This window comes from Dendrobates tinctorius, unplaced genomic scaffold (genome assembly GCF_039654945.1).
Source record: "Dendrobates tinctorius isolate UK_male_01 unplaced genomic scaffold, ASM3965494v1 ptg000223l, whole genome shotgun sequence".
NCBI lineage: Eukaryota > Metazoa > Chordata > Amphibia > Anura > Dendrobatidae > Dendrobates > Dendrobates tinctorius.
In genome coordinates, this window is record NW_027361890.1 from 17,128,803 (window position 1) to 17,154,184 (window position 25,382).

A 25,382-nucleotide genomic window follows, 5' to 3' on the forward strand; every position below is an offset into this window, starting at 1 on the left:
GAAGTCCCAGTGCAAGAAGAAGGAAGGGGGTTCTACTCCCCCCTCTTCTTAATACAAAAACCAGACGGCTCTTGGAGAACCATTGTCAACCTGAGGAGACTCAATCAATGGATAGACAATTGCTCCTTCAAAATGGAGTCAATCAACACGGCCACAAAGATTCTGTTCCAGCATTGCCTCATGGCAGTGATAGACTTAAAAGATGCCTACTATCACATCCCAATCCATCGGGAATATCAGAGATATTTGAGAGTAGCGCTCTATATACAGGGGCAGGTGAGACACTACCAATACGCAGCCCTTCCGTTTGGCCTGTCTACAGCCCCCAGAGTATTCACCAAAGTGATGGCCGAAGTAATGTCTTTTCTGCGATCCAGGGACATAGTGATCGTCCCATACTTAGACGACTTTCTGGTAATAGGGAGGTCGGAGGCCCACTGCACACATCAAGTGAAGGAAGTGATAGCAACTCTAGTAGGACTAGGATGGATAGTAAACATCCCCAAGTCAAGGATAACCCCAGTAAAAGAGCAATCCTTCCTAGGGTTGATATTGGACTCCGAGCAACAACGCTGCCTCCTACCAGAGGGCAAAGTGACCAAGATAAGAGGCCTAGCTCACACGGCAATACAAAGGCCAAATATGAGACTGAGGAACGCAAAGTCCCTTTTAGGCTCACTGACATCATGCATACCCGCAGTAACATGGGCGCAGTACCACTTAAGGCAACTACAGTGGGAGGTTCTGTCAGCACAGAAACAATTAAAAGGGCATTTAGAAGGCAAACTATGTCTCTCAGTGGCTGTAAGAGATTCCCTGCTCTGGTGGACTGTAGAGAAGAATCTAACAGCCGGTGTCCCGTGGCAAAAACCAGTCGAGGACATCATTACGACAGACGCGAGTGCCACAGGATGGGGAGCACACCTGAGATCCCACACAATACAGGGGACCTGGCCTGCACTAGAAAACGATCAGAGTTCAAATGTAAAAGAACTATGGGCAGTGGAAAAAGCCGTGAAACATTTCCTTCCCTTACTTCGGGGCCGCCACACCCGGGTCATGACGGACAATCAGGAGGCAGTAGTAGCCTACATCACTCATCAGGGGGGAACGAGATCTCGGGGCCTCATGCAAATATCAGATCTACTCTTCCAGCTAGCAGAACAACATCTGTTATCCATCACAGCACTGCACATTAAGGGGGCAGAAAATATACAAGCAGACTTCCTGAGTCGCAGGCATCTAAGACAAGGGGAATGGTCCCTAAAACCCCCAAGTCTTTAAACAAATAGTTCAGGCCTGGGGCAAACCAGAAATAGACCTGTTCGCTACCGCACACAACCGGAAGGTCAGGAAGTTCTGCTCACTAAACCCAAGGGAAAACCCCTTCGCAGTAGATGCCCTACAGATACCCTGGAAGTTCATCCTGGCCTATGCATTTCCCCCGATAACAATGATCCCAGTAGTGGTCAGGAAAATCAGGGAGGATCGAGCGAGAATAATTCTTATAGCTCCATTCTGGCCGAGAAGACCTTGGTTTTCCCTTCTGAGGCTCATGTCAGTGACAGATCCATGGATACTACCGGAGATTCCAGACCTGCTTTCCCAGGGACCAGTGGTCCACTCTCAAGTGAAGGGCTTCCATCTAGCAGCCTGGAATTTGAGGGCGCTACTGAGTCGCCAGGGATTCTCTCCAGGGTTAGTCTCCACCTTGTTGAAAAGTAGGAAACCTATAACATCCCAAATCTACGGTAGAACGTGGAAAAAGTTCCTAGACTTCATGGGGGAACCCTTGGAGGATGTAGCGCCAGTGGGACCTATCCTAGAGTTCTTACAGTCGGGGCTACAACTGGGGTTAGCCACTAACACACGCAAAGTTCAAGTCTCAGCTTTGGGGGCCCTATATAACTGCAACTTAGCAGCCAATAAGTGGGTGTCCTGATTCATAAAGTCCTGTGGCAGGTCAAGGCCGGTCATTATCCCAAAGATACCACCCTGGGACCTCAACCTAGTCTTAGAGGCTTTAACCAAAGACCCCCTTTGAACCACTACTAGAGCTGTCACCAAAGCTACTTACACTTAAAACTGTCTTACTGGTAGCCTTAACATCAGCCCGAAGAGTCAGCGACCTTCAAGCTCTGTCTATATGTTCTCCATATACACAGATATTGGAGGATCGAGTGGTTCTAAGACCAGACCCGGCCTATCTCCCCAAGGTAGTCCAAAAGTTTCACAGGACTCAGGAGATCTCCTTGCCATCGTTCTGCAACAATCCTAGAAACCCTGGGGAGCAAAAGTTCCATACATTAGATGTAAGAAGAGCCATATTACAATATATGTCAGTAACTAGTCAGTGGAGGAAAGATCAGCCCCTTTTTGTAGCCTTTCAGGGTAGTAGAAAAGGGCACGGGGTAGCTAAGAGTACCATTGCCAGATGGATCAGGGAGGCCATTATGTTATCCTACTCCGCAAGTGGCGCTCCGGTTCCAGAAGGCATCAAGGCTCACTCCACCAGAGCCGTGGCTACCTCCTGGGCAGAGAAGGCTGAGGTATCAATTGAACAAATTTGTAAAGCCGCTACTTGGTCCTCACCTTCGACCTTTTTTAAGCACTACCGACTTGATCTGTCTTCCTCTACTGACCTAACCTTTGGTAGAAGGGTGCTGCAAGCGGTGGTCCCTCCCTAAGGTGTCTTATTCTACAAAAGTCTCTCATGTGTGCCGTCATGGGAGACGGGAAAACACCAAGGTTACTTACCGGTAGCCGGTTTTTCCGGAGCCCATGACGGCACCTGTATATTCCCCCCCTTTTTCACTCCTTTGGTGTGCACTATAGTTTGGGTGTTTTTTTAGTTAGATATAATGTGGTGATAGTTTTACCATGTGTACTAACCCGGGGGGCCTCTCATGCTCTGTAAACCAACTGAAGCGAGGGAGAGGTACCGCCCTTTTATCTTCAGTAGGGTTCCTGTCCTGACTGGGCGGATCCCCTCTCTCATGTGTGCCGTCATGGGCTCCGGAAAAACCGGCTACCGGTAAGTAACCTTGGTGTTTTCTGTCTTGTCTTATGTACACCACAAATCAGTAGGCAGTGGTGAACCACAAAGTTCCTATTTTAAGCGTTTTTTTTTCTTTACTGACCTTGTGGATGGAACTGAAAGTTATATGTCAGGTTTTGCTGATAGGTAGATGTTTTGTAGACTACATTAAGGGGTTTTCCAAGTAAATAAAGTCATCGGACAGATTTACAGAGAAACTAATTAATGGAACCTTTAAAAATTGCAATATAAATTGGCCTTCTAGACAGGAGGACCTATTAAAAGACTATGGCAAGTATATAGGGCAGATATAATCACATTGAAAATCTGTCACAGAAAGTTGGGTGTAGATAAAGTGTTAATTTTCTTAAATACGTGGGATTTTACAGAGTTTTACCTGTATTTACGAGCTACTAAACATGCATGTGACATTTGGTGAGCTCCTTCCCGCAGCATTTCCAACAGCATCCTATTTTGTCCAGTATAGAACGGCTGTAGTTCTTGCCTTCCCATGGTGGCATATCGTAGTAATCGTGACCGAAAGTCCCAAGGGTACAAGTAAGAATATGCCCATACATATTAGTTAGTAGCAGCAAAAAGAGAGGATATGTCTCTAGAGTTGAGCGATACCGTCCGATACTTCAAAGTATCATATCGGATGGTATCGGCCGATCTTTAAAAAAAGTATCGGTATCGCCGATTCCGATACCGGAAGTCCCATTCAAGTCTATGGGACTTCCGGTATCGGAATAAGAAAAACCCTTTCCTGCCCTTGTACAGCCTCTCTGGGGTCTGTACGGGCCTTTCGGGGGGCTGTGCCGGCCTGCCAGGGGGTCTGTGCCGGCCTGCCGGTGGTCTGTGCCGGCCTGCCGGTGGTCTGTGCAGGCTCCGGGGGGCTGTGCCGGCCTGCCGGGGGGCTGTGCCGGCCTGCCGGGGGGCTGTGCCGGCCTGCCGGGGGGCTGTGCAGGCTCCGGGGGTCTGTGCAGGCATCGTCCGATGGGACTACAAGTCCCATCGGGCGATGCCTGCTACCATGACAGTGATTGACACATTAGCCAATGATGGGACAGTAGTAGTCCCATCATCCGGCTAATGTGTTAAATGTAAAAAAAAAAAAAAAAATTACATGCTACATACATACAACATGCATACTACATACATGCTACATTCATACTACATGCAACATACATACTACATTCATACTACATGCAACATACATACTACATATATACTACATGCATGCTACATACATACTGCATGCTACATACATACTACATATATACTACATACATACTACATACATGCTACATACATACTGCATGCTACATACATACTACATACATACTACATACATACTACATGCATGCTACATACATACTACATATATACTACATGCTACATACATACTGCATGCTACATACATACTACATGCTACATACATACCACATACATACTACATACATGCTACATATATACTACATGCATGCTACATACATACTACATGCATGCTACATACATACCACATATATACTACATGCATGCTACATACATACTACATATATACTACATACATACTACATACATGCTACATACATACTGCATGCTACATACATACTACATACATACTACATACATACTACATGCATGCTACATACATACTACATGCATACTACATACATACTACATGCATGCTACATACATACTACATGCATACTACATATATACTACATGCTACATACATACCACATACATACTACATACATGCTACATATATACTACATGCATGCTACATACATACTACATGCATGCTACATACATACCACATATATACTACATGCATGCTACATACATACTGCATGCTACATACATACTACATATATACTACATACATACTACATACATGCTACATACATACTGCATGCTACATACATACTACATACATACTACATGCATGCTACATACATACTACATGCATACTACATATATACTACATGCTACATACATACTGCATGCTACATACATACTACATGCTACATACATACCACATACATGCTACATATATACTACATGCATGCTACATACATACTACATGCATGCTACATACATACCACATATATACTACATACATACAATACATTCATACAATACATACATAGACATACAGTACATATAACATAGAGTAACATACTTACCAATACTTGTCACATTGTTCCCCGAAGCCATTGTCTTTCCGGAATAAATATTAACATAACAAACCACAAAAATACTCACCCACGATCCGAAGCAGTCCACGAGTGTGTCCCACGACGATCTTGGGTAGAGAACTGCAGCATCAGATGATGCTGCCGTTCTCTACGGGCTGCAGGAATCCAATGACGGAAGGTAGGTATCCTTCCGCACTGTATTCCTCCGCCATTTAAAAAAAAAAAGTCCCTAGTCTCACTTTATGCCATTGCTGTGTGGGAAATTCCCACGCAGCAATGGCATAAAGTGAGACTAGGGACTTTTTTTTTTTTAAGTGGCGGAGGAATACAGTGCGGAAGGATACCTACCTTCCGTCATTGGATTCCTGCAGCCCGTAGAGAACGGCAGCATCATCTGATGCTGCAGTTCTCTACCCAAGATCGTCGTGGGACACACTCGTGGACTGCTTCGGATCGTGGGTGAGTATTTTTGTGGTTTGTTATGTTAATATTTATTCCGGAAAGACAATGGCTTCGGGGAACAATGTGACAAGTATTGGTAAGTATGTTACTCTATGTTATATGTACTGTATGTCTATGTATGTATTGTATGAATGTATTGTATGTATGTAGTATATATGTGGTATGTATGTAGCATGCATGTAGTATGTATGTAGCATGCATGTAGTATATATGTAGCATGTATGTAGTATGTATGTGGTATGTATGTAGCATGTAGTATGTATGTAGCATGCAGTATGTATGTAGCATGTAGTATATATGTAGTATGCATGTAGTATGTAGCATGCATGTAGTATGTATGTAGTATGTATGTAGTATGTATGTAGCATGCAGTATGTATGTAGCATGTATGTAGTATGTATGTAGTATATATGTAGTATGTATGTAGCATGCATGTAGTATGTATGTAGCATGTAGTATGTATGTAGCATGCATGTAGTATGTATGTAGCATGTATGTAGTATGTATGTATTATATATGTAGTATGTATGTAGCATTTTTTTTTTTTTTTTTTTTTTTTTAACATTTAACACATTAGCCGGATGATGGGACTACTACTGTCCCATCATTGGCTAATGTGTCAATCACTGTCATGGTAGCAGGCATCGCCCGATGGGACTTGTAGTCCCATCGGACGATGCTTGCACAGACCCCCGGACATCAGCACAGCCCCCCGGCAGGCCGGCACAGCCCCCCGGCAGGCCGGTACAGACCCCCACAGGGTGCACAGACCACCGGCAGGCCGGCACAGCCCCCCGGCAGGCCGGCAGAGACCCCGGGCAGTCCACACAGCCCCCCGGCAGGCCGGCACAGCCCCCCGGCAGGCCGGCAGAGACCCCCGGAAGGCCCGAAATGACGGCGCATCATGATGCGCACACACCGCGCATCATGATGACGTCAGGCCGTCAATCAACTGAACTTCCGATTCCGATGCCGAATTCCGATATTGAAAAAATATCGGAAGTCGGTATCGGAATTCCGATACAGCAAGTATCGGCCGATACCCGATACTTGCGGTATCGGAATGCTCAACACTATATGTCTCCAAATCTCATCCACATGCTGCAGAGAAATTTCCATCTTCAATCCCATACCCATAATTGCCATTTCAGGTCCACACTACCAGTAGCTGCTGCAATCTTTCCTCTCACATCCATCACTTTATCCTGTTATAGATAATCTGGCCTTACACTGAGTTCCCATCCTTTTTGTAACAGGTAAAACGCAAGCCAGAGACTTCTTACCAAATACGATCTCGAAAATCATTGCACACTTAATGGATACTGAAAAGCCCTGTCCACTACACCTCTTGCATTGAGCCACCTCTTGCATCCTCTTCTTGCTGCTGAAAATTTTTTCCTATTTATTCACTTTTTTAAAAAAAAAAATGTATTCTGGGACTTAATTTTTGGGAAAGAGACCCACAAACTTTGTCAGAAATTGTCTACATTTTTGGGGGTCAGCTTGAGAAATTCTTCAAAAGTCACCGACTAGCTAAAACCCAAGCGCTCTTCCTGCTCCAGTGTTTGATATTCCTCTGTATTCTTTTAGAAAATGGATAATTTGCTTCCAAATCTTGTATCCCGGCCATATGGAAATGGGTAACCCACCTACAATGCATTTTTGTTTCCCATAAGTTCAGGATGTGAAACAAAAAGAGGACCTGTCGGTAATAAGCCGTCACAGCATAATAGCTCAAAGTCTCAATTTGGAGGCCACATATTGGAAACCATTCAAAATCGCTTACCCATAGCTGATTAGTATGCCACACGTGTAGCCTAGCCCCTACGCGCGTTTCGTGTGGGCTTCGTCGGGGGTCACTATGTGGGATGTCTTGGATATTTTAGAGTAAGACTTGAAGCACTGGCACTTTATTCATATCTATATATCCAATATACACTCTTTACTCCATTGCTCATTGTATTGCTGCATGTGTGTGTTTTTTCTGCACCTGAATTTTTCATCATATGGAGCTCTTTAATTATGTGACCCGTCTTTATGTGTTTCTTGTTAAAATCATGAGTCTTTGAAAATAAAACTATTTTAATTATTCCTCTTGGTGGATGTCTTTACTCCAAGTGTTTTTGTATACAAGGTATTGGGAGTTATTCCACAGCTAGTGCATGTTATGGGGTGGTCACCATGGGTCAGGGCCACCTATTATCTTTTGTTCACTGCCCTTGAAATCTTGTTTGCTAACTTCCAGGGATATATAGCTTTTATTTTTAAAGTCCTCCATCAACACACTACCCTTTTCACGAGGGCAATGAAAGATTGCTCCCTTTCTTGTGGCTTATTGCCCATCCATTTCACAATGGTTCTGATTTTTTTGCAATGCTGGGGTAAACCAGTGTCATATCCTCTGTGTGTCTCCATATCCCTGTGTGAACATTCACCATCATACACCAAAGGAGTCCATGGAGCCAGCTTGTAGACTAGCCAGCAAATGTGCTTAGCAACTGAAGCTATCATTGTAATGGCCGCCATGTAAATTATATTCTTTGAAGAGGCTTCTAGTAATTTTGCAGACTTCGATCATCCATCCATCCTCTCCTTTTGTCTCACTTATTTCTCCTTCTTCCTTCATTGCAGGAAGTGGAACAGAGGAACCAAGAAATTAACTATGCCCAGTTTGCTCAGCTGTACCGCTCCCTCATGTACAATGCCCAGAAAACTGTAAGTAATGTTGAGCTGACCAATGTCTCTATATACCATTTTTCCACTGATCTAGCCAGTCTTTAGTCAGTGATCTGTTATGGCAGGGCGGTGGAATCTGATTATGGTAGAGACGTAGGGAAGTTATAGTTTAATTTATTTAACCAGTTAATGGACAGTTTAAGGAAAAGAAACCAAACAATTCATTAACCAACTGCAACATAAAGGAAAGATGGTGCTGACCTAACTAGAGGCTGCTGTGGTTTGTAAAGATGCAGAATGTCGCTTGAGTCATTAGCTCCTTTAACGTTTCTGTAGGCCTTGGTTACTGAAGACCTACAGTACTGTAACCACAGTCTATTTTCAGAGAAAGGTGTCTGAAGCTCTGCATAAATTCCTACTCATCACTTGTCTTTTGCTTGTAGATGCCACTTCCATTCTTGGAAAGGTGAGTGTCCTCAATTGAATTATTCCTAAATGAAAGGTGATCATGAATTACAGGTAATTTGTCCTACCTACCTGACCAAGCGAGTGGTAGCAGTAGTGCCTCTATGATAATGAAAGAGGGCCATACACATTGCATACAGGATGGTTGAGATTGGACAGCTATCTTAGACGGTGGTCTCCAACCTTTATCATTTTTTTTTTTTAAGCTAAATTTTGCTTTGAGAGACTACCCATACCCCACAGAAGTGACACCAAGAGTCCCCTATTACCTGTATAACATCAGCCAAAGCTTCCCTAGAGAAATCCCTCCGAAACCATATGCCCCCTCTCCCTTTTAGACACTGTCCTTACACACAGGGCTTCCCACTTTGCCTCTGTTCTCACATTAAGCAGACACTCCTCACCATCAGATCCAGCGTAAAAAAGAACTCTTAAGACCTCACTCACATCTGAGCAAAAAAAAAAAAGCATGACTGGTGTCATGCGACTGAGCGATTTTCCCCACCCCAGCATCCGTATGGCATCCATATCACATGCTTATGTAATCCGTATGTAGTGCATTTTTAACATCTTTTACATATTGTATATAATTTAAAGCTAGTTTACAAAACTAGTAAAGCAATATTAGGCTGTGTGCACACGCTGCGGATTAGGTGCGGATTCATCCTCACGGATTTTGTAAAATCCGCAGGTGAAACCGCGGGTCAAAATACCTGCGGTTTTACCTGCGGATTGCTCTGTGGTTTTGCCCTGCGGTTTTTCATCTCCTCAATGGAGGAGATGGCAAACCGTAGGGGAATCCGCAGAAAGAATTGACACGTCAATTCTTTCTGCGGATTGAAAACCGCAGATAATCCGCGTGGAAAATTCCGCACCATCTGCATTGCGGTTTTTGATTCCCATAGGGAATCATGCTACTGTACACCGCAGCAAAAAGCGGCCAAAACCGCTGCGGAACCGCAGCAAAATCCGCAGCGTGTGCACACAGCCTGATATATACAGACGTAGATAGATGAAAGAATAGTTAGGTGTCCTGTAGATATATAATGTCACAAGCCCCCTACATACGCAGTCAATCGCAGCATACTGGGATTTCTTTATTTTTTTTTCCTCCATCCAATTAGTGTTCCCCCTTTTTGTATGTGCACCATATTTAGAATGCTGTTATAGGAGAAAGTGCTCAACACGTGAAATAGGGTTGATGTATTAGTAGGGTAGGAATGATGACGCCTGCTGTACGTGTATAATGAATGCTGACACCAGTCCCTGACCGCACGTAATATATACTTGAATGGAGCGTCTCGGCGTTGACTTTCTAGCAGAGCTGTAGGAGGAGGCCCCTGACAATTGCCGGCAAAGATGCCGAATGGCATAAAGCTTCATTTAATAGCATCTGATTTTTAAATAATACACGTAAATTAATTTGTTCCGGTTTCTTCCCACAATTCCTTGCATTGCGGCCTTACCCTCTCTGTGAGGAAGCCTGAGAGAATGGTTCATCCTTATTTAAAAAAAAAAATCATTCTAAAAAATTGCTATGTCACTCTGGCCACAGTTTAATATTAGGTTGACTCATCACTTTTCATCTAATTCTCATCACAGGCAGGATAAAGAGAGATGGCACACTCACTATGTAGTAAATGGCAGAGGATCCATAATAAGCACTGGTCACAGCTCGTCTCCTCTTGCATCAATGATGATAGAGCATGCCCAAAAAGCTATATGGTAGAGGTCAACGAGTCAGAGCCTGTCTTTTGGGGGTCTATGGCCTTGGTGGATGACGTGCTAACAGGCAAGATGGCCATCCCCATAATCTTTTTGAGAAAATAAAATTTAAAAATCTACAATCATAGAAAAAAAAAATAGATTAGGAAAAATATATATCTATGTATTGCTTTAATTAATCACAAAATAATGTAGGAGATACATTTAAACAGATGTATGTTTGATTGCTTAATTTTTTTTTTTTTTGTCCTTCTCAGAGGTGGAGAGCGCCCAGAGCTTTACCGAGTCTCATTACTGGATTTCCAGAGCTTTCTGTTGGAATATCAGAAGGTAAACTACAATAATCATGCATTTTGGGGACCCAGAAACCATGTGTAATGATGAAGGCTTTTTAAATGAAGTTTCTAACCACTGCAAGTACTGACAATTTTCTGGAATTTTCACCATCACTAGAATGATATACAGAAATTCTAGGTAATACTCTGGGGTGGAACAGTGAAGTTTATCTTAAGTCCTAAAACACTAGGCCAGTGGGGTCTCAGACAGAGGTCTGACTCCCAGAAATCATCAAATGGGAATGGGGTAACTTGTGACAACAGAATAACCGAGACAGGAAAGTGTTCCTCTTACTGTCCCTTGTCTTCTGGAAGCAACGGACGATTGAGTTAGAGATTCATGTAAAGCTGGTAAAATTAGGGGGTTTTATTGCCATTATCCTGGCAATGATAACCTCTTCTCACATGGGATTCCACAAAATGTTCTAATTTCAGAGGGACTTGTCAGTGATATGAAATATGGTTATTTAAATTCATGGGCTTCACATTTTCTATAATTACAAGAGATAAAGTATACAAACAATATGATGGCCATGGAGGAACATAGCCCTAACCATCCTGTAAGAACAATGGGACACCCAACATTACCTATGAATTCTTATGGTTTAGGGATACAAAAGGTTTCCCATGTATTGCCTGGAAGTAGAAAAAAAAACTTGAATGTATCAGATATGTAAATGCATTATGTGGACAAAAGTATCTGGACACCTACACAGTACACCTGCAGGCTCTTTTATGGCACGTTCAAAATCCATAGGTATTAATATGGAATGAGTTTTCCCCTTTTGTAGCTAAAACAACTTACACTCTTTTAGTAAGGTTTTCTACAACAGTTTGGACTGTGTCTGTGGGAATTTTTGCCCATTTATCTAGAAGTGTATTTGTGATGTCAGGCACTGCTGTTGGACAATAGGGACTGTCTTTCACCATAGCCATTCTAGTTCCTCACAATATGATGGGGTTTATGTCAAGTCAAGTTCTTCCATACCAAACCATGCCTTTATGGACCTTGCTTTGTGCACTGGGGCACAGTCATGCTTTAACAAAAAAAAATCCTTCTTCAAACTGTTCTCACAAAGTTAGAAGCTACAATAGTCCAAAATGTCTTGGTATGCTGAAGAATTAAGATGTCCAGGAACTGAAGGGCATAGGCTAACATCAGAAAATAACCCCATGGCTTTCTCTCCCCCCCCAAACTTTAACCCCTTCCTGACATATGACATACTATCCCATCCATGGGCCCCGGGCCCCTATGCCCATGGATGGGATAGTACGTCATAGCGATCAGTGGCGCTCACGGGGGAAGCGGCGCTGATTGCGGCCCGGTGTCAGCTGATTATCTCAGTGTACCGGGGGTTTAGGGAAGCATTGGCAGGGAGGGGGCTCCCTCCGTGCTTCCCTGAGACCCCCACAGCAGCGCAGGCATGAGGAAGCCTTTCAGCAGTGCCTGTGTCAGATTGCTGATCTGTCACAGCGATCTGTGATGTGTCAGATCAGCGATCTCACACATGACAGTGATGTCCCCCCTGGGACAGTGTAATAAAGTTAAAAAAAAAAAAAGTGTAAAAATAATTTTATAAAAAAATCGCTAAATAAATAAAAGAATATTCCCTAATAAATTCATTTTTTGAAAATAAAAAAAAAATAAAAGTACACATATTTAGTATCGCCGCGTCCGTAACGACCCGTCCTATAAAACTGTCCCATTAGTTAACCTCTTTAGCAAACCCCTTAAAAATAAAAAACAAAGCAAAAAATAATGCTTTATTATCATGCCGCCGAACAAAAAGTGCAATAATGCGCGAGCAATAAGACGTATATAAATAACCATGGTACCGCTGAAAACGTCATCTTGTCCCGCAAAAAACGAGCTGCCATACAGCATCATCAGCGAAAAAATAAAAAAGTTAAAACTCGCAGAATAAAGCGATGCAAAAATAATAATTTTTTATATAAGATTGTTTTCATTGCATAAAAGCGCCAAAACATAAAAAATGACATAGAAGAGGTATCGCTGTAATCATACTGACCCGAAGAATAAAACCACTTTATCAATTTTACCACACGCGGAATGGTGTAAACACACCCCCCAAAAGAAATTGTTGAACTGCTGGTTTTTGGTCATTCTGCGTCCCAAAAATCGGAATAAAAAGCGATCAAAAATATCACGTGCCCGAAAAAATTGGGGGCAAAAATATCATTTTTTGTGGAAAAAAAATAATTTCTTTATTTTCACGCCAGGGGCGTTATAAACTTCTGTGAAGCATTGGGGGGGGTTGAAAGTGCTCACCACACATCTAGATAAGTTTCTTAGGGGGTCTAGTGTCCAAAATGGGGTCACTTTTGGGGGGTTTCCACTGTTTAGGTACATCAGGGGCCATCCAAAGGCAACATGACACCCGCAGACCATTCCATCAAAGTCTGCATTCCAAAACTTCATTACTTCCCTTCCGAGCCCCGACGTGTGCCCATACAGTAGTTTTCTCCCACAAATGAGGTAGCGTACTCAGGACAAATTGGACAACAACTTTTGGGGTTCAATTTCTCCTGTTACCCTTGGGAAAATAAAAAAAATGTGGGACTGAAAGATGATGTTTGTGGAAAAAATAAGATTTTTTTTTTTTTTCACGCCTGGGCGTTATAAACTTCTGTGAAGCACTGGGGGGTTCAAAGTGCTCACCACACATCTAGATAAGTTCCGTGGGGGGGTCTAGTTTCCAAAATGGTGTCATTTGTGGGAGCTTTCACTGTTTTGGCACATCAGGGGCTTTTCAAACGCCACATGGTGTCCGATCTCAATTCCAGCCAAAAAAGTCAAATGGCGCTGCTTCCCTTCCGAGCTCTACCATGCGCCCAAATAGTCGTTTACACCCACATATGGGGTATCAGCGTACTCAGGACAAATTGCACAATAACTTTTAGGGTCCTGTTACCCTTGGGAAAATAAAGATTTGGGGTGAAAAGATCATTTTTGTGGAAAAAATGATTTTTTTAATTGTACGACTGTACGTTATAAACTTCTGTGAAGCCCTTGTGGGTTCAAAGTTCTGACCACATATCTAGATCGTTCCTTGGGGGGTCTAGTTTCCAAAATGGGGTCACTTGTGGGGGGTTTCCACTGTTTAGGCACATCAGGAGCTCTCCAAACGTGACATGGCGTCCAATCTGAATTCCAGCCAATTTTGCATTGAAAAAGTCAAACGGCGCTCCTTCCCTTCTGAGCTCTGCCATGCGCCAAAACTGTGGTTCCCCCCCACATATCAGGTATCAGCGTACTCAGGACAAATTGCACAATAACATACGCAGTCCAATTTCTCCTGTTACCCCTGGTAAAATAAAAAAAAAATGGACCTGAATAATTTTTTTGTGAAAAAAGTTAAATGTTCATTTATTTTTTAAACATTCAAAAAATTCCTGTGAAGCACCTGAAGGGTTAATAAATTTCTTGAATGTGGTTTTGAGCACCTTGAGGGGTGCAGTTTTTAGAATGGTGTCACTTTTGGGTATTTTCTATCATATAGACCCCTCAAAGTGACTTCAAATGTGATGTGGTCCGTAAAAATAAAATGGTGTTGCAAAAATGAGAAATCGCTGGTCAACTTTTAACCCTTATAACTTCCTAACAAAAAAAAATTTTGGTTCCTAAATTGTGCTGATGCAAAGTAAACATGTGGGAAATGTTACTTATTAAGTTTTTTGTGTGACATATCTCTGTGATTTAAGGGCATAAAAATTAAAATTTGGAAAATTGCGAAATTTTCACCAAATTTCCGTTTTTTTCACAAATAAACGCAAGTTATATGAATGAAATTTTACCACTATCATGAACTACAATATGTCATGAGACAACATTGTCAGAATCAGTGTGATACATGAAAGCGTTTCAGAGTTATTACCTCATAAAGGGACAGTGGTCAGAATTGTAAAAATTGGCCCGGTCATGAATGTGCAAACCACCCTTGGGGGTAAAGGGGTTAAAGTAGGAACAATGCAGTCAGACAGGTGACCACCTAATGGCATTCACCAAACCCAGACCTGGCCATCAGAGTGCCAGATCAAAAAGCGTAACAGAACTTGTTTCCATTACTCCAGATTCCATTGCCAGCAGCTTTACATCACTTCAAGCCTTGTGCTTGGTGACGTACGACTTGCACACAGCTGCTCGGCCATGTAAACCCATACCATGAGCCTCCTATTGCTCAGTTTTGTGCAGATGTTAATGCCAGATGAGGTTCTGACCCTGCAGTTATGTAGTCGGCACAGCGTTGGTGCCTTTTATACTCTACGAACCTCAGCAATCAGTGACCCCACTGTGTAAGGTTACGTGGTTTGACATGTCGTGGCTGAGCTGCTGTAGTTCCTAAATGCTTTCACTTTTTAATAATATGTGATTGTGAAATATTTAAAAAGCAACAAATTTAACGGTCTGACTTGATGCAGTAATGACATTCTAGTATCGTACCACACGCATTCAATGAGCTCGTTACAAGGAGCTATTCGTTCACCAATTAATGTAAAGGCAGAGTGGCACGGAGAGGCTGGATTTTATATGCATATGTGGCAATGGGACCAAATGGAAAAACTTCAATTTAGTAACTAAGATATGCGTCCCAGTACTTTTGTCCATATCGTGTTCTCTAGGGTTATGAACATAATGTCAGTATTGAAGACACACTCATTACTACAAATCCCCTCATAATGTAAATGCAGTGCCTGACACAGAATGAGGGTAGTTGTGGTTGGAGAGCAGCTTCAGGTCGCTTCATTTCTTGTATCACTCTTGGTTTCAACAGATTATGTATACCGTGTTTTTATTCTTTCTCAGCTTTTTTTTACATTACTATTGGCTTCTTACAGGAAAAGTGGGCAACTGACCTGCTCCAGGTCCAAGAATTCATGTTCCATTTCCTGCGTGACCCTCTGAGGGAGATAGAGGAGCCGTATTTCACTTTAGAGGAGGTGATGGCCCTCAGAACTTCTCCTGTGACCCTTTTTGCTGGTTGTATGATAGATACTTGTATCTTTACCATTTTCTATTGTGTATGCAGTTTGTAACATTCCTGTTCTCCAAAGAGAACACTGTGTGGGATTTAGTGCTGGACACTGTGTGTCCCCAAAATATGGACAACCCTCTGTCTCATTACTGGATCTCCTCTTCCCATAACACGTAAGAAATCCTGGGGGTTATTTCCCTCTTTCCTTCTACATTTGTGTCTCTCGTTCTTCTTTGTCCAAACTTCATGGTCACATATGCTTTTTAACCACCTTCTCACTCGTGATTTCTGTCACCAGGTACCTTACAGGGGATCAGTTCTCCAGTGAGTCCTCTCTTGAAGCATATGCCCGTTGTTTACGGATGGGCTGCCGCTGTATAGAATGTAAGTGTTGAATCAAGAGCGCCACCTTGTGCAGAATCTGTTACATTTTTTTGGGATCCACTTTTATTCATAAGTGATAGAATGAATGATTAATTAGCGTCTAATGTTACCAAATATTTAGATTTATTGGATCGTCAGAGTCAGATGGACAACGTTTCTTAAATGTACAAAACTTTTAACCACTCTATTGATTTGGGTAGTACAACACCTGATTTGCCCGTCTAGGTCATAGCTTTCCAGAAATGATGATGTAAAGTGACTGCACACCATTCCTGAAACATATACTTCATTTGGCCACTTTTCTAAGTGATGATCGCTATGGAAATATGGCCAGGATGGTGCATTGGGGTTAGCATTACTACAAGGCACGGTCTTGGACTGTATATGTGTCAATGAAGTGACAACATTTTAGATGCATTTTTTGGAACTGTTAATAGAAAAAAATGACTCCACGGAAACCTGAGCATGGAGATTAAGTGGCATCACTAGCTAGCTTGGCCGCGTTTTCTGGGCAGCCACCCAAATAAGCACATCATCTGCAGAAATGATTCCTTAGTGTGTCCGAATGACTCCCTGATGAGTGATTAGAGTGGAAAACTCTAGTTTTCACACCATTATTTTAAGCCTTAACCAGTTTATAAATCTGTTCTGGATCCTGTGTACAAATACTCTTGATCTTTTGGGCATCATGTGAGCACAATGACTACTAATGTCATCTTTTCCAGTGGATTGCTGGGATGGACCAGATGGGATGCCAGTAATTTACCATGGACATACCCTGACCACCAAAATAAAGTTTTCTGAAGTTCTTTTGACCATCAAGGAACATGCCTTTGTAACATCAGAGTAAGCATTATTGAGTTTCTGGGGAGCACAATGAAGCTATGACCTTAATTGATTCTTCTTTGCTATAAGGGTATGGGGTCATAGTCATTAATGTAAGTCTGATACAGTGCTCCAAATCCACGTCTGCCTGAAGCGGGCACTGGAAGGAGCTTGGTGCATACTGATTCTGCTGAACTCCATCAAAAAGTATGCAGTAAACTCTGAAGCTCCCTCTAGTGGTGGCTGAGGCAGAAAGAATTCTATCTTAAAACTGTATCTACACAGGGGGATTTGGAGGACTGAATCAGAGAAAGTAGATGCTTTCACATGGTGCCATTTTCTTTTATTAAGGTACCCAGTTATCTTATCAATTGAAGATCATTGTAGCATAGCCCAGCAGAGGAATATGGCCCAGTACTTTAAGAAAGTGTTTGGAGACATGCTTTTGACCAAACCAGTGGATGTCAATGCTGATGGGCTCCCGTCACCAAACCTGCTTAAACGAAAAATCCTCATTAAGGTTCGCATATTGTTTTACTTCAAAATATTGTAATTTTTTTTTTTTTTTTAACATTCTTGCATTTCTGGACTTTAAAAAGGTTTTAATGTGCCTTCTCAATATTGTTCAAGGCACAAATCCTAAAGACTAAGGACACCTTTGACTTGGGGGAAAAAACATTGCTTTAAGTCTCCAGCTGCAATCGTCATTCATTTGCAGGCTTCCTGATATGCAGTTTATAGCCTAATCCATGTTTCAGATTTTTCTTATGAGTGTCTTTCCATGTAATACATGCTGGATGTGAGGTCTGCCTATATCAGGGGTGTTGCTGTCTTCAATTGCTTCAGGTATCGGCAAACCTACAAGGCTGTACTTTCTTGTCCATGCATTTTCTTCCTTGTCTATAGCCTGTTTTCTGCGCCCTCCAAGATACTTTCTCTCCTGTCCTCTGCAGATCTGTGTACATCACCCTTCTTGCTGCTATCACTATCAGTGAGAGAACGGGGCAGAGCAAATAGTCAGGTGCAGGAGCTTATGCTGGATTTGTAAAGTTTGGATGCTTTACATATGCACACTTAATTACCGTAGGCCAAACATGTTTTTGTTTTCTATAAGAAAAGTAAAAGAAATTTGAAACTTTAAGGTAAATTTAGACAACCAGCTTTTGGCCCAGTTATGAATGCTGATCGACTACGGCGTTCATTTACTGTGAATTGCGAATGAGAATTAAGCAGTCACTGCTAATGTCGTTCTGATCCCTACAGCATCATGTTATTGACGAGGTGGAGTAGCTTGGTATACATTTTTTTTGCAAAAAACATATCGACTAAATACCCTGTATTTGTTGCCATCTTTTTACCAGCACTTGCTGATTACTGTCATATTTGTTACTGCAGGGTATTTCTGCACATTTGTCATTCTGTGTTTTCTTTTTGTGTTAGCATCATGTTATTGGCAGCACATTCCCCGTTTAGGTGATGTGCTGCTGAAAACAATGATTTTTCATGCCAGCATAAACTATCTAATTATCCGACAAACAGGCTTTTTTGATGATCACCAACATGTTTGCTTAGGCCGATAAACAGGAATCAGCATTTTTACGAACGCTGATTAATGGATGCCCAATCCTTACCTATCCTAATCCCATCATGCACCTACTTGTTGGAAGAGTCTGGAAGCTCCCCATGCACATTAGATGGTCAGCCTGAGCTGCCTTAACCACTTCATCTAATCTTTACAGCACAAGAAGCTCGCAGAGGGTAGCACCTATGAAGAGATCCCAACTTCTACCGTGTATTCAGAGAATGATATAAGCAATTCAATAAAGAATGGAATCTTGTACCTACAAGATCCTATAAATCACGTAAGTTTTAGAACAAGAGAGTGTCCTGTGATATGTTTGATGGTCTCTTAAGGTTAACTCTTTTGTCTCCTTCATACAGGAGTGGTATCCTCACTTCTTTGTACTTACAAGCAGCAAGATCTACTATTCGGAGGAGACAACCGGTGGACAAACCAATGATGATGAAGAGGAGCAGAAGGAGGTATGATTCACCAATAAAAGTCCATTATAAGCTGGCATTTGAGGACTTGGACCACATTCAAATGGGTGTAATATACAGAGGATCTTTTGGATTCAGAGCTAAGAGCTGGATCAGATCCTAACAGAATTCCGGCATTGCTTTTACTAAATCTGATTTCTTGGTGCTAAGTATAAGTGGAATCACAGGGATTGGAATGTGGACCTGGTTTATATTTATTAACAACTTTTACACTCATAATCCAGAAGACAAAAGTTTAATAAAGATGGATGTATAGAATATTATTCATCCCATTCAGGTCAGCAACAGTTCCGAGCTACACTCAGCTGAAAAGTGGTTTCATGGGAAACTTGGTGCAGGCCGTGATGGACGTCACATTGCTGAACGCCTTTTGACTGATTACTGCATTGAGACCGGAGCTCCAGATGGGTCTTTCCTTGTGCGGGAAAGTGAAACCTTTGTAGGAGATTACACACTCTCTTTCTGGTAAGTGTACTCTTAGGCTTTTTTCACATACAGGTTTTTTTTTAGACATTATATTTTATGGGGCTATTACATATCAGGGATGTTTTTTTTTTTTTCTTTTCTTTTTTTTATATGAACAGTCAATAAGTGAATCAAATCTTTCAGCACAAAAGGACTTTCTCCTTCGTCTCATTGGGGAACACAGGAACCGTGGGTGTGTGTTGCTGTCACTAGGAGGTTGAAACTATGCATGAAAAAAGTTAACTCCGCCTCCGCATATACACCCCTCCGACAGGCTGTAGGACAATCAGTTTTGCTTAGTGTCAGCAGGAGGTGGACAGAGGTGTCTCGCAGACCCATGCCTACCTCAATGTGCGTCGTTCCTTTTCAGGTAACCATGGAGGGATACAGAGTAGATATGCTACATCTGTATTCCCATACCGGGATCATGAGTACGGCGTGTACTGCCACCCCGTATCCTCATGAATCCCGCGGGCAGGACCCTATCCCCTAACACAGGACCCATCACTCGCCCACCAGAGCCTGATGATCGAGAGATACGCCCTGCAGAAAAGGTTTGGGACAGCAATCTTTTCATGCAGGTAAACCAACCCCTGTTACGGGGTGAACTGGATGTAAGAGGCTGCAGCGTTGTATGATCTGCAAACCAACCGCTCTGGCTGAATGTGACCGCTGTAATCAGCACTCGGGCTTGTAGCCCATGGCTCTATACTTAGTTTAAGAGCCAACACTTACTTTCAAGTACGCGGTGCAGCGCGGTTCCAGCCTCCTCCCGTGGCAGCGTTATGGCCCTGGGCTCCAGTAGGAGCCCAGCACGGCCGACGCCAGATTCCGGCTCCTGGCAGACTCCGCCCCCCCCCCCGGCTTGCTCTTCCTGTACCAGCGCCATCTTGGTGCTCCAGAAGGCCAGAGCAAGGCCCCGCCCACCACTTCCGGGCGGGGATTTCATAAGGCTTCTAGGCAGCGGCAGGGCTGTTCACCTCGCGCTCTCTCTCATCAGCCTTCGGGCGGCAGCTGCGGCGGGGACACAGGTCATGGGTATGTGAGTACTGCACTACAGGTTGCCCCTTCACTCCGCTCTCTACTCCCGTCGGTCGGCACCAGGTAAAACCTGTCAGTATGCCCAAGGGAGAGCAGTCCTGCTCCTCCTCCGCTTCAGTGACCTTGGTCAAATATTTTGTATGTACCAAATGCAATGTCAGGCTTCCTTCAGGTCAGTCCTCGCCACTCTGCTCAGATTGCAGCAGACCTACGGTGTCACCTACGCTAGAGAGCAGGTGCAGCCCCCCCGCTTTGCCTGTCAGAGCTCCCACATAACCCCTGGAGCAGGAGGAAGCCACCTTGCCTACCGCCCAGGGGCCATCCAACGCCACGGGAGACAGCGAGTGTCCAGGATGGGCCTCTTCCTTATCTAAGTCCATGGCCGACCTTACCAAGGTATCACAGACCTTGGTAACGGTGCTTAACAGATTGCAACTTCAGACTCCAGTGGACTCATGAGCACCAAAGCAGCCTTCTAGAGGTCATAAAAGGTTTAGACAGGACCACCAACCCAGGTCCCCTTCTCACTCCATCTCACCGCCAGAATTCCTCTGGCCGTCTGCCTCCTTCCGGTCCTCATCCCCGGAATCAGGCGAGGCATTATCAGAGACACACTCAGAGGAGGGTTCTGAGTACGGGCCAGAACAGTCCAAGGTCAAGGATATGGTTCAGGGCCTCATTGCCGCAGTCGACATCACATCAAAACCTAATGATCAGGTTTTTTCATTTACGCGTCATAAGTCCCCCTCTAGGGTCTTCGCCTCCCACAAGGATTTTGAGGAAGTGTTGGCAAGGGAAAGGGAAAACCTAACCAGGCGGTTTCAGAGACTGAATCGTTTTGGGATTCTAAATCTCTTCCCTCCAGATCTCACCGCCAACTGAACCGCCTTCCTTTCGGTGGACTCACCAGTGTCCAGACTCGCTACCAGTACAGTCCTCCAACTCGCCATTGGGGCAGCCCTAAAAGATCCCAATGATAGGAGTATAGAATCCCTGGCAAAATCCGCCTTTGAGGCAGCAGCCGCTACATTGTGTCCACCCTTCGCCTCAGCCTGGGTAGCGAAGTCTGTTACAGAATGGGCCAAACAGATTAGACAGGGCATATTGATCGGGGCACCACCAGCGGAACTGGTGGAGTTCGCAGATCAAATCTCTCATGCCGGGAGTTATATGGTATGAGCAGCCCTGGATGCTGCTTCTTGGGCAGCGCAAGCATCCAGTAACATGGTAGCCGTCTGGTGGACGGTCTGGCTAAAGGCTTGGCAGGCTGATTTGTCCTCAAAGAAATCACTGACCAATCTGCCGTTTCAGGGCACCCGGCTCTTTGGGTCAATGTTAGATCAAATCTTTAAGGATGCAACGGGGGGGTACAAGCTCCCTTCTCCTTCAGGCCAAACCTCATCGATATGTTTTCAAACGTAGGGCTCAGCCCTTTCGCCATACCCCAGCGACAGGCACTTATGCTCAGGGCCCACAGAGGTCGCAAACACCGAGAGATAGGAGGAAGGTATCATTTCGGGCCACCCCGTCATGGCATTCCCGCAGTTCCAACAGCAGAGCTACCAGGTCAGGGCCGGGCAGAGCCACTTGAGGCTGACACCAGCAGGGAGTCCAACTCCCTTCCCAGTACCTCTCCCAGACTAGGAGGCCACATTCTCCTCTTCAGATGTCTGGCAGAATTCAGTAGAAGATATCTGGGTAAAGGAGGCAGTATCAACAGGATGCAAGATAGACTTCAACGCGCTTCCGCGAGATCCATTCTTTCTGTCGCAGCCACCAAAAGACGCTGCTAAGGTTTTTTTGCGGCAATCGACTCTCTCCTCAACGCATGACTAATCGTCCCCGTTCCCGAGCAAGAACGTTTTACCGGTTTTTACTCAAACCTGTTTGTGATACCAAAAAAGGATGGCTCAGTTCGTCCCACACTAGACCTCAAAAGGCTAAACAGATGGGTCCACTTACGCCATTTCAGGATGGAATCGATTCGGTCGATAATTACGTCTATGGAGGATCAGGAATTCCTGTGTTCCATAGATATCTGGGACGCCTACCTACACGTCCCCATTTTTCAGGGACATCAGAGGTTTCTGCGTTTTGCTGTCCAAAAGCAGCATTTCCAGTTTGTGGCCCTGCCATTTGGGCTGGCAACAGCCCCCAGAATTTTTACAAAGATTATGGCAGCGATGGTAGCTATATTAAGGATCAGAGGCATAATATTGGTACCATATCTCGACGATATTCTCGTCAAGGCGTCCTACTTCGCTCAGGCCCAGGAAAATCTAGCGGTAGTTTTAAACACGCTCTCCTGGTTTGGTTGGATCATAAACAGGGAGAAATCCCACCTAACGCCAACACAACGCCTAGAATTCTTAGGTATGGTTATCGACACCCGCCGCTCAAGACACTGGATTACCCTCCAGCAGGGAATTCGCTCTCTGTTGAAATTCCGGCTTTTATCCTTTTGCGCTGCCATGGGAGGCCTGGGAAGAATGATGGCTGCTTCAGAGGCAATACCCTTTGCCCTGTTCCGTTCCAGGATACTGCAGAGGAACATCCTCCTTCAGTGGGACAGGTCCATCTCTTCGCTGGATCGCCCCTTCCTCCCTTCCATTCAGACCAGGGAGTCCCTCAAGTGGTGGCTGACCTCCCCCCTTGTTCATCTGGGACGACCTTTTCCCCCTGTCCAGTGGCAGGTAGTAACTACAGATGCCAGTCTCCTGGGGTGCGGTATTCCGCCACCTGACTGTCCAGGGACGATGGTCGAGGCAAGAATCCTATCAATCAACATTCTAGAACTGAGGGCGGTCTTTCTAGCACTTCTACATTGGGAAAGATACCTCAACAACCAGCCAGCCGGATTCAAACGGACAACGCCACGACAGTGGCATACATCCATCACCAAGGGGGAACCAGAAGTCCCCAGGCACTGACCGAGGTATCCAGAATCTTCAACTGGGCAGAAACTGCAATTCCGGCAATTTTGTCAGTTTACATTCCCGGCACAGACAACACGGCCGCCGACTTCCTCAGTCGGGAGGGGCTCGCGGCAGGGGAATGGTCCTTACACCAGGAAGTGTTCAGTCAGATATGCCAGCTATGGGGGACTCCAGATGTGGACCTCCTGGCATCGCAACAGAACAGAAGGGTCCAACAGTTTGTCTCAAGATACCGCGATCCTCTAGCAATAGGGGTCGACGTGCTGGTCATTCCCTGGAAACAGTTCAGACTCCCTTACCTGTTCCCTCCCCTTCCTCTCCTGCCCAGGCTGCTAAAGAAGATCAAGGCGGAAGGGGTGCCTGTCATATTGATCGCCCTGTACTGGCCCAGGAGGGCCTGGTTCACAGAAATTATCAATCTTCTCACAGGCACCCCCTGGAGACTCCCCGACAGACCAGATCTCCTGGCTCAGGGGCCGTTTTACCACATTACCGTTTTGGATCATTGTATTAATGACTCGGTTCGAAAAACCCGCTGCTCTCAGTATTGTGGTTTCAACGGCCATGCGGTCCGGTCCGATGGGTGTCGCACTCCGGTCCGACACTTCCCATCTTCATACGATGCTGTCTTCTTCTTCCCTTCCTGTCGTGGCTCTGGCACAGGCGCACTGCTCTGCCCTGTTGAGGGCAGAGCAGAGTCCTGCAGCGCGCAGGTGTCGGGAGAGGTCTGGCGCCTGCGCCCCGGAGCCACTACAGGACGGGAAGAAGAGAACGTCATCGTATGAAGATGGAAGGTGCCGGACCGCGACACCCATCGGACCGGACCGTCCCCTCCGGTGCGTATAATCTAACGTATTTTTCTTATCTTTCAGGTTACATCGGGGGCTTATCTACAGCATTACAGAATGCTGCAGATAAGCCCCTGATGTCAATGGCAGCAGCTGATAGTCAAAAAAAAGGGTGACAGATTCCCTTTAATGGTCATGCATTGTAACAATATCATTGGCTAAACGTATCTCTAAATATGTGCTGGCATTAGCTAGCATACATCTGATTGGCTAATATTATCGACACCCAGCTTTTGGGTCTAGGTATGGCTCTCCTTCTTTGGTTTTACTTCTCCATTCTCTCTAATTCTATAGACAAAGAAATTCCTAAGATCCCCCCCCCCTTACATAGACTCTACTTTGAAGCAAGATCTAAAAAGAGGGGAGCAGAGATGGATGGTAAACAAATGGGTGCCAATGTGCAATGAATTGCTCTGCCCACGCAAAGAGTGCACCCAAGCATTTACGCTTGGTTTGATCAGCTATTTTTTGCTGACTCTCCCTTTAAGACTAGGAAACTGTGTTGCATTATACTATTTGGTACTGTTGTTATTCAGAAATGTGGACTTGTCTCAGCATTTGCCATATTATTTAGACATATTGAAATTCATGCGTTTGTTAGTTTTTGACTCCTTTTTTGTTGTGTTACATAGGAGAAATGGAAAAGTCCAGCATTGTCGGATACACTCCAGACAGGAGGCGGGTAGCCCCAAGTTTTTCCTAACAGATAATCTTGTCTTTGAAAGTCTGTATGCGCTGATCAACCACTACCAGCAGATGCCATTGAGGTGTAATGAGTTTGAGATGAGGCTGACTGAGCCTGTTCCACAAACCAATGCCCATGAGAGCAAAGAGTGAGTTATGGGAATAAAGCACATAAGTGGTTGTGGTTTAATTATGGGCAGCATTATATCGCAGTAAAAGAGGAGTGTTTAGCATGGTGTA

At 44.3% G+C, this 25,382-nt stretch overlaps 1 protein-coding gene across 2 annotated transcripts in view; it reads left to right on the forward strand.

The window, feature by feature from the left end:
* Window positions 1–25,382, forward strand: part of PLCG1 (phospholipase C gamma 1) — a 165,656-nt gene that overhangs the window by 95,997 nt on the left and 44,277 nt on the right. For both annotated transcript variants that reach the window (XM_073555356.1, XM_073555355.1), the window contains exons 6-17: window positions 8,335–8,418; window positions 8,823–8,845; window positions 10,827–10,899; window positions 15,762–15,863; window positions 15,953–16,071; window positions 16,197–16,282; window positions 17,008–17,128; window positions 17,459–17,627; window positions 18,847–18,969; window positions 19,049–19,150; window positions 19,446–19,633; window positions 25,091–25,291. In XM_073555356.1, coding sequence (XP_073411457.1) covers window positions 8,335–8,418; window positions 8,823–8,845; window positions 10,827–10,899; window positions 15,762–15,863; window positions 15,953–16,071; window positions 16,197–16,282; window positions 17,008–17,128; window positions 17,459–17,627; window positions 18,847–18,969; window positions 19,049–19,150; window positions 19,446–19,633; window positions 25,091–25,291 — 1,391 coding nt within the window. The remainder of the gene's footprint in view (window positions 1–8,334; window positions 8,419–8,822; window positions 8,846–10,826; window positions 10,900–15,761; window positions 15,864–15,952; window positions 16,072–16,196; window positions 16,283–17,007; window positions 17,129–17,458; window positions 17,628–18,846; window positions 18,970–19,048; window positions 19,151–19,445; window positions 19,634–25,090; window positions 25,292–25,382) is intronic.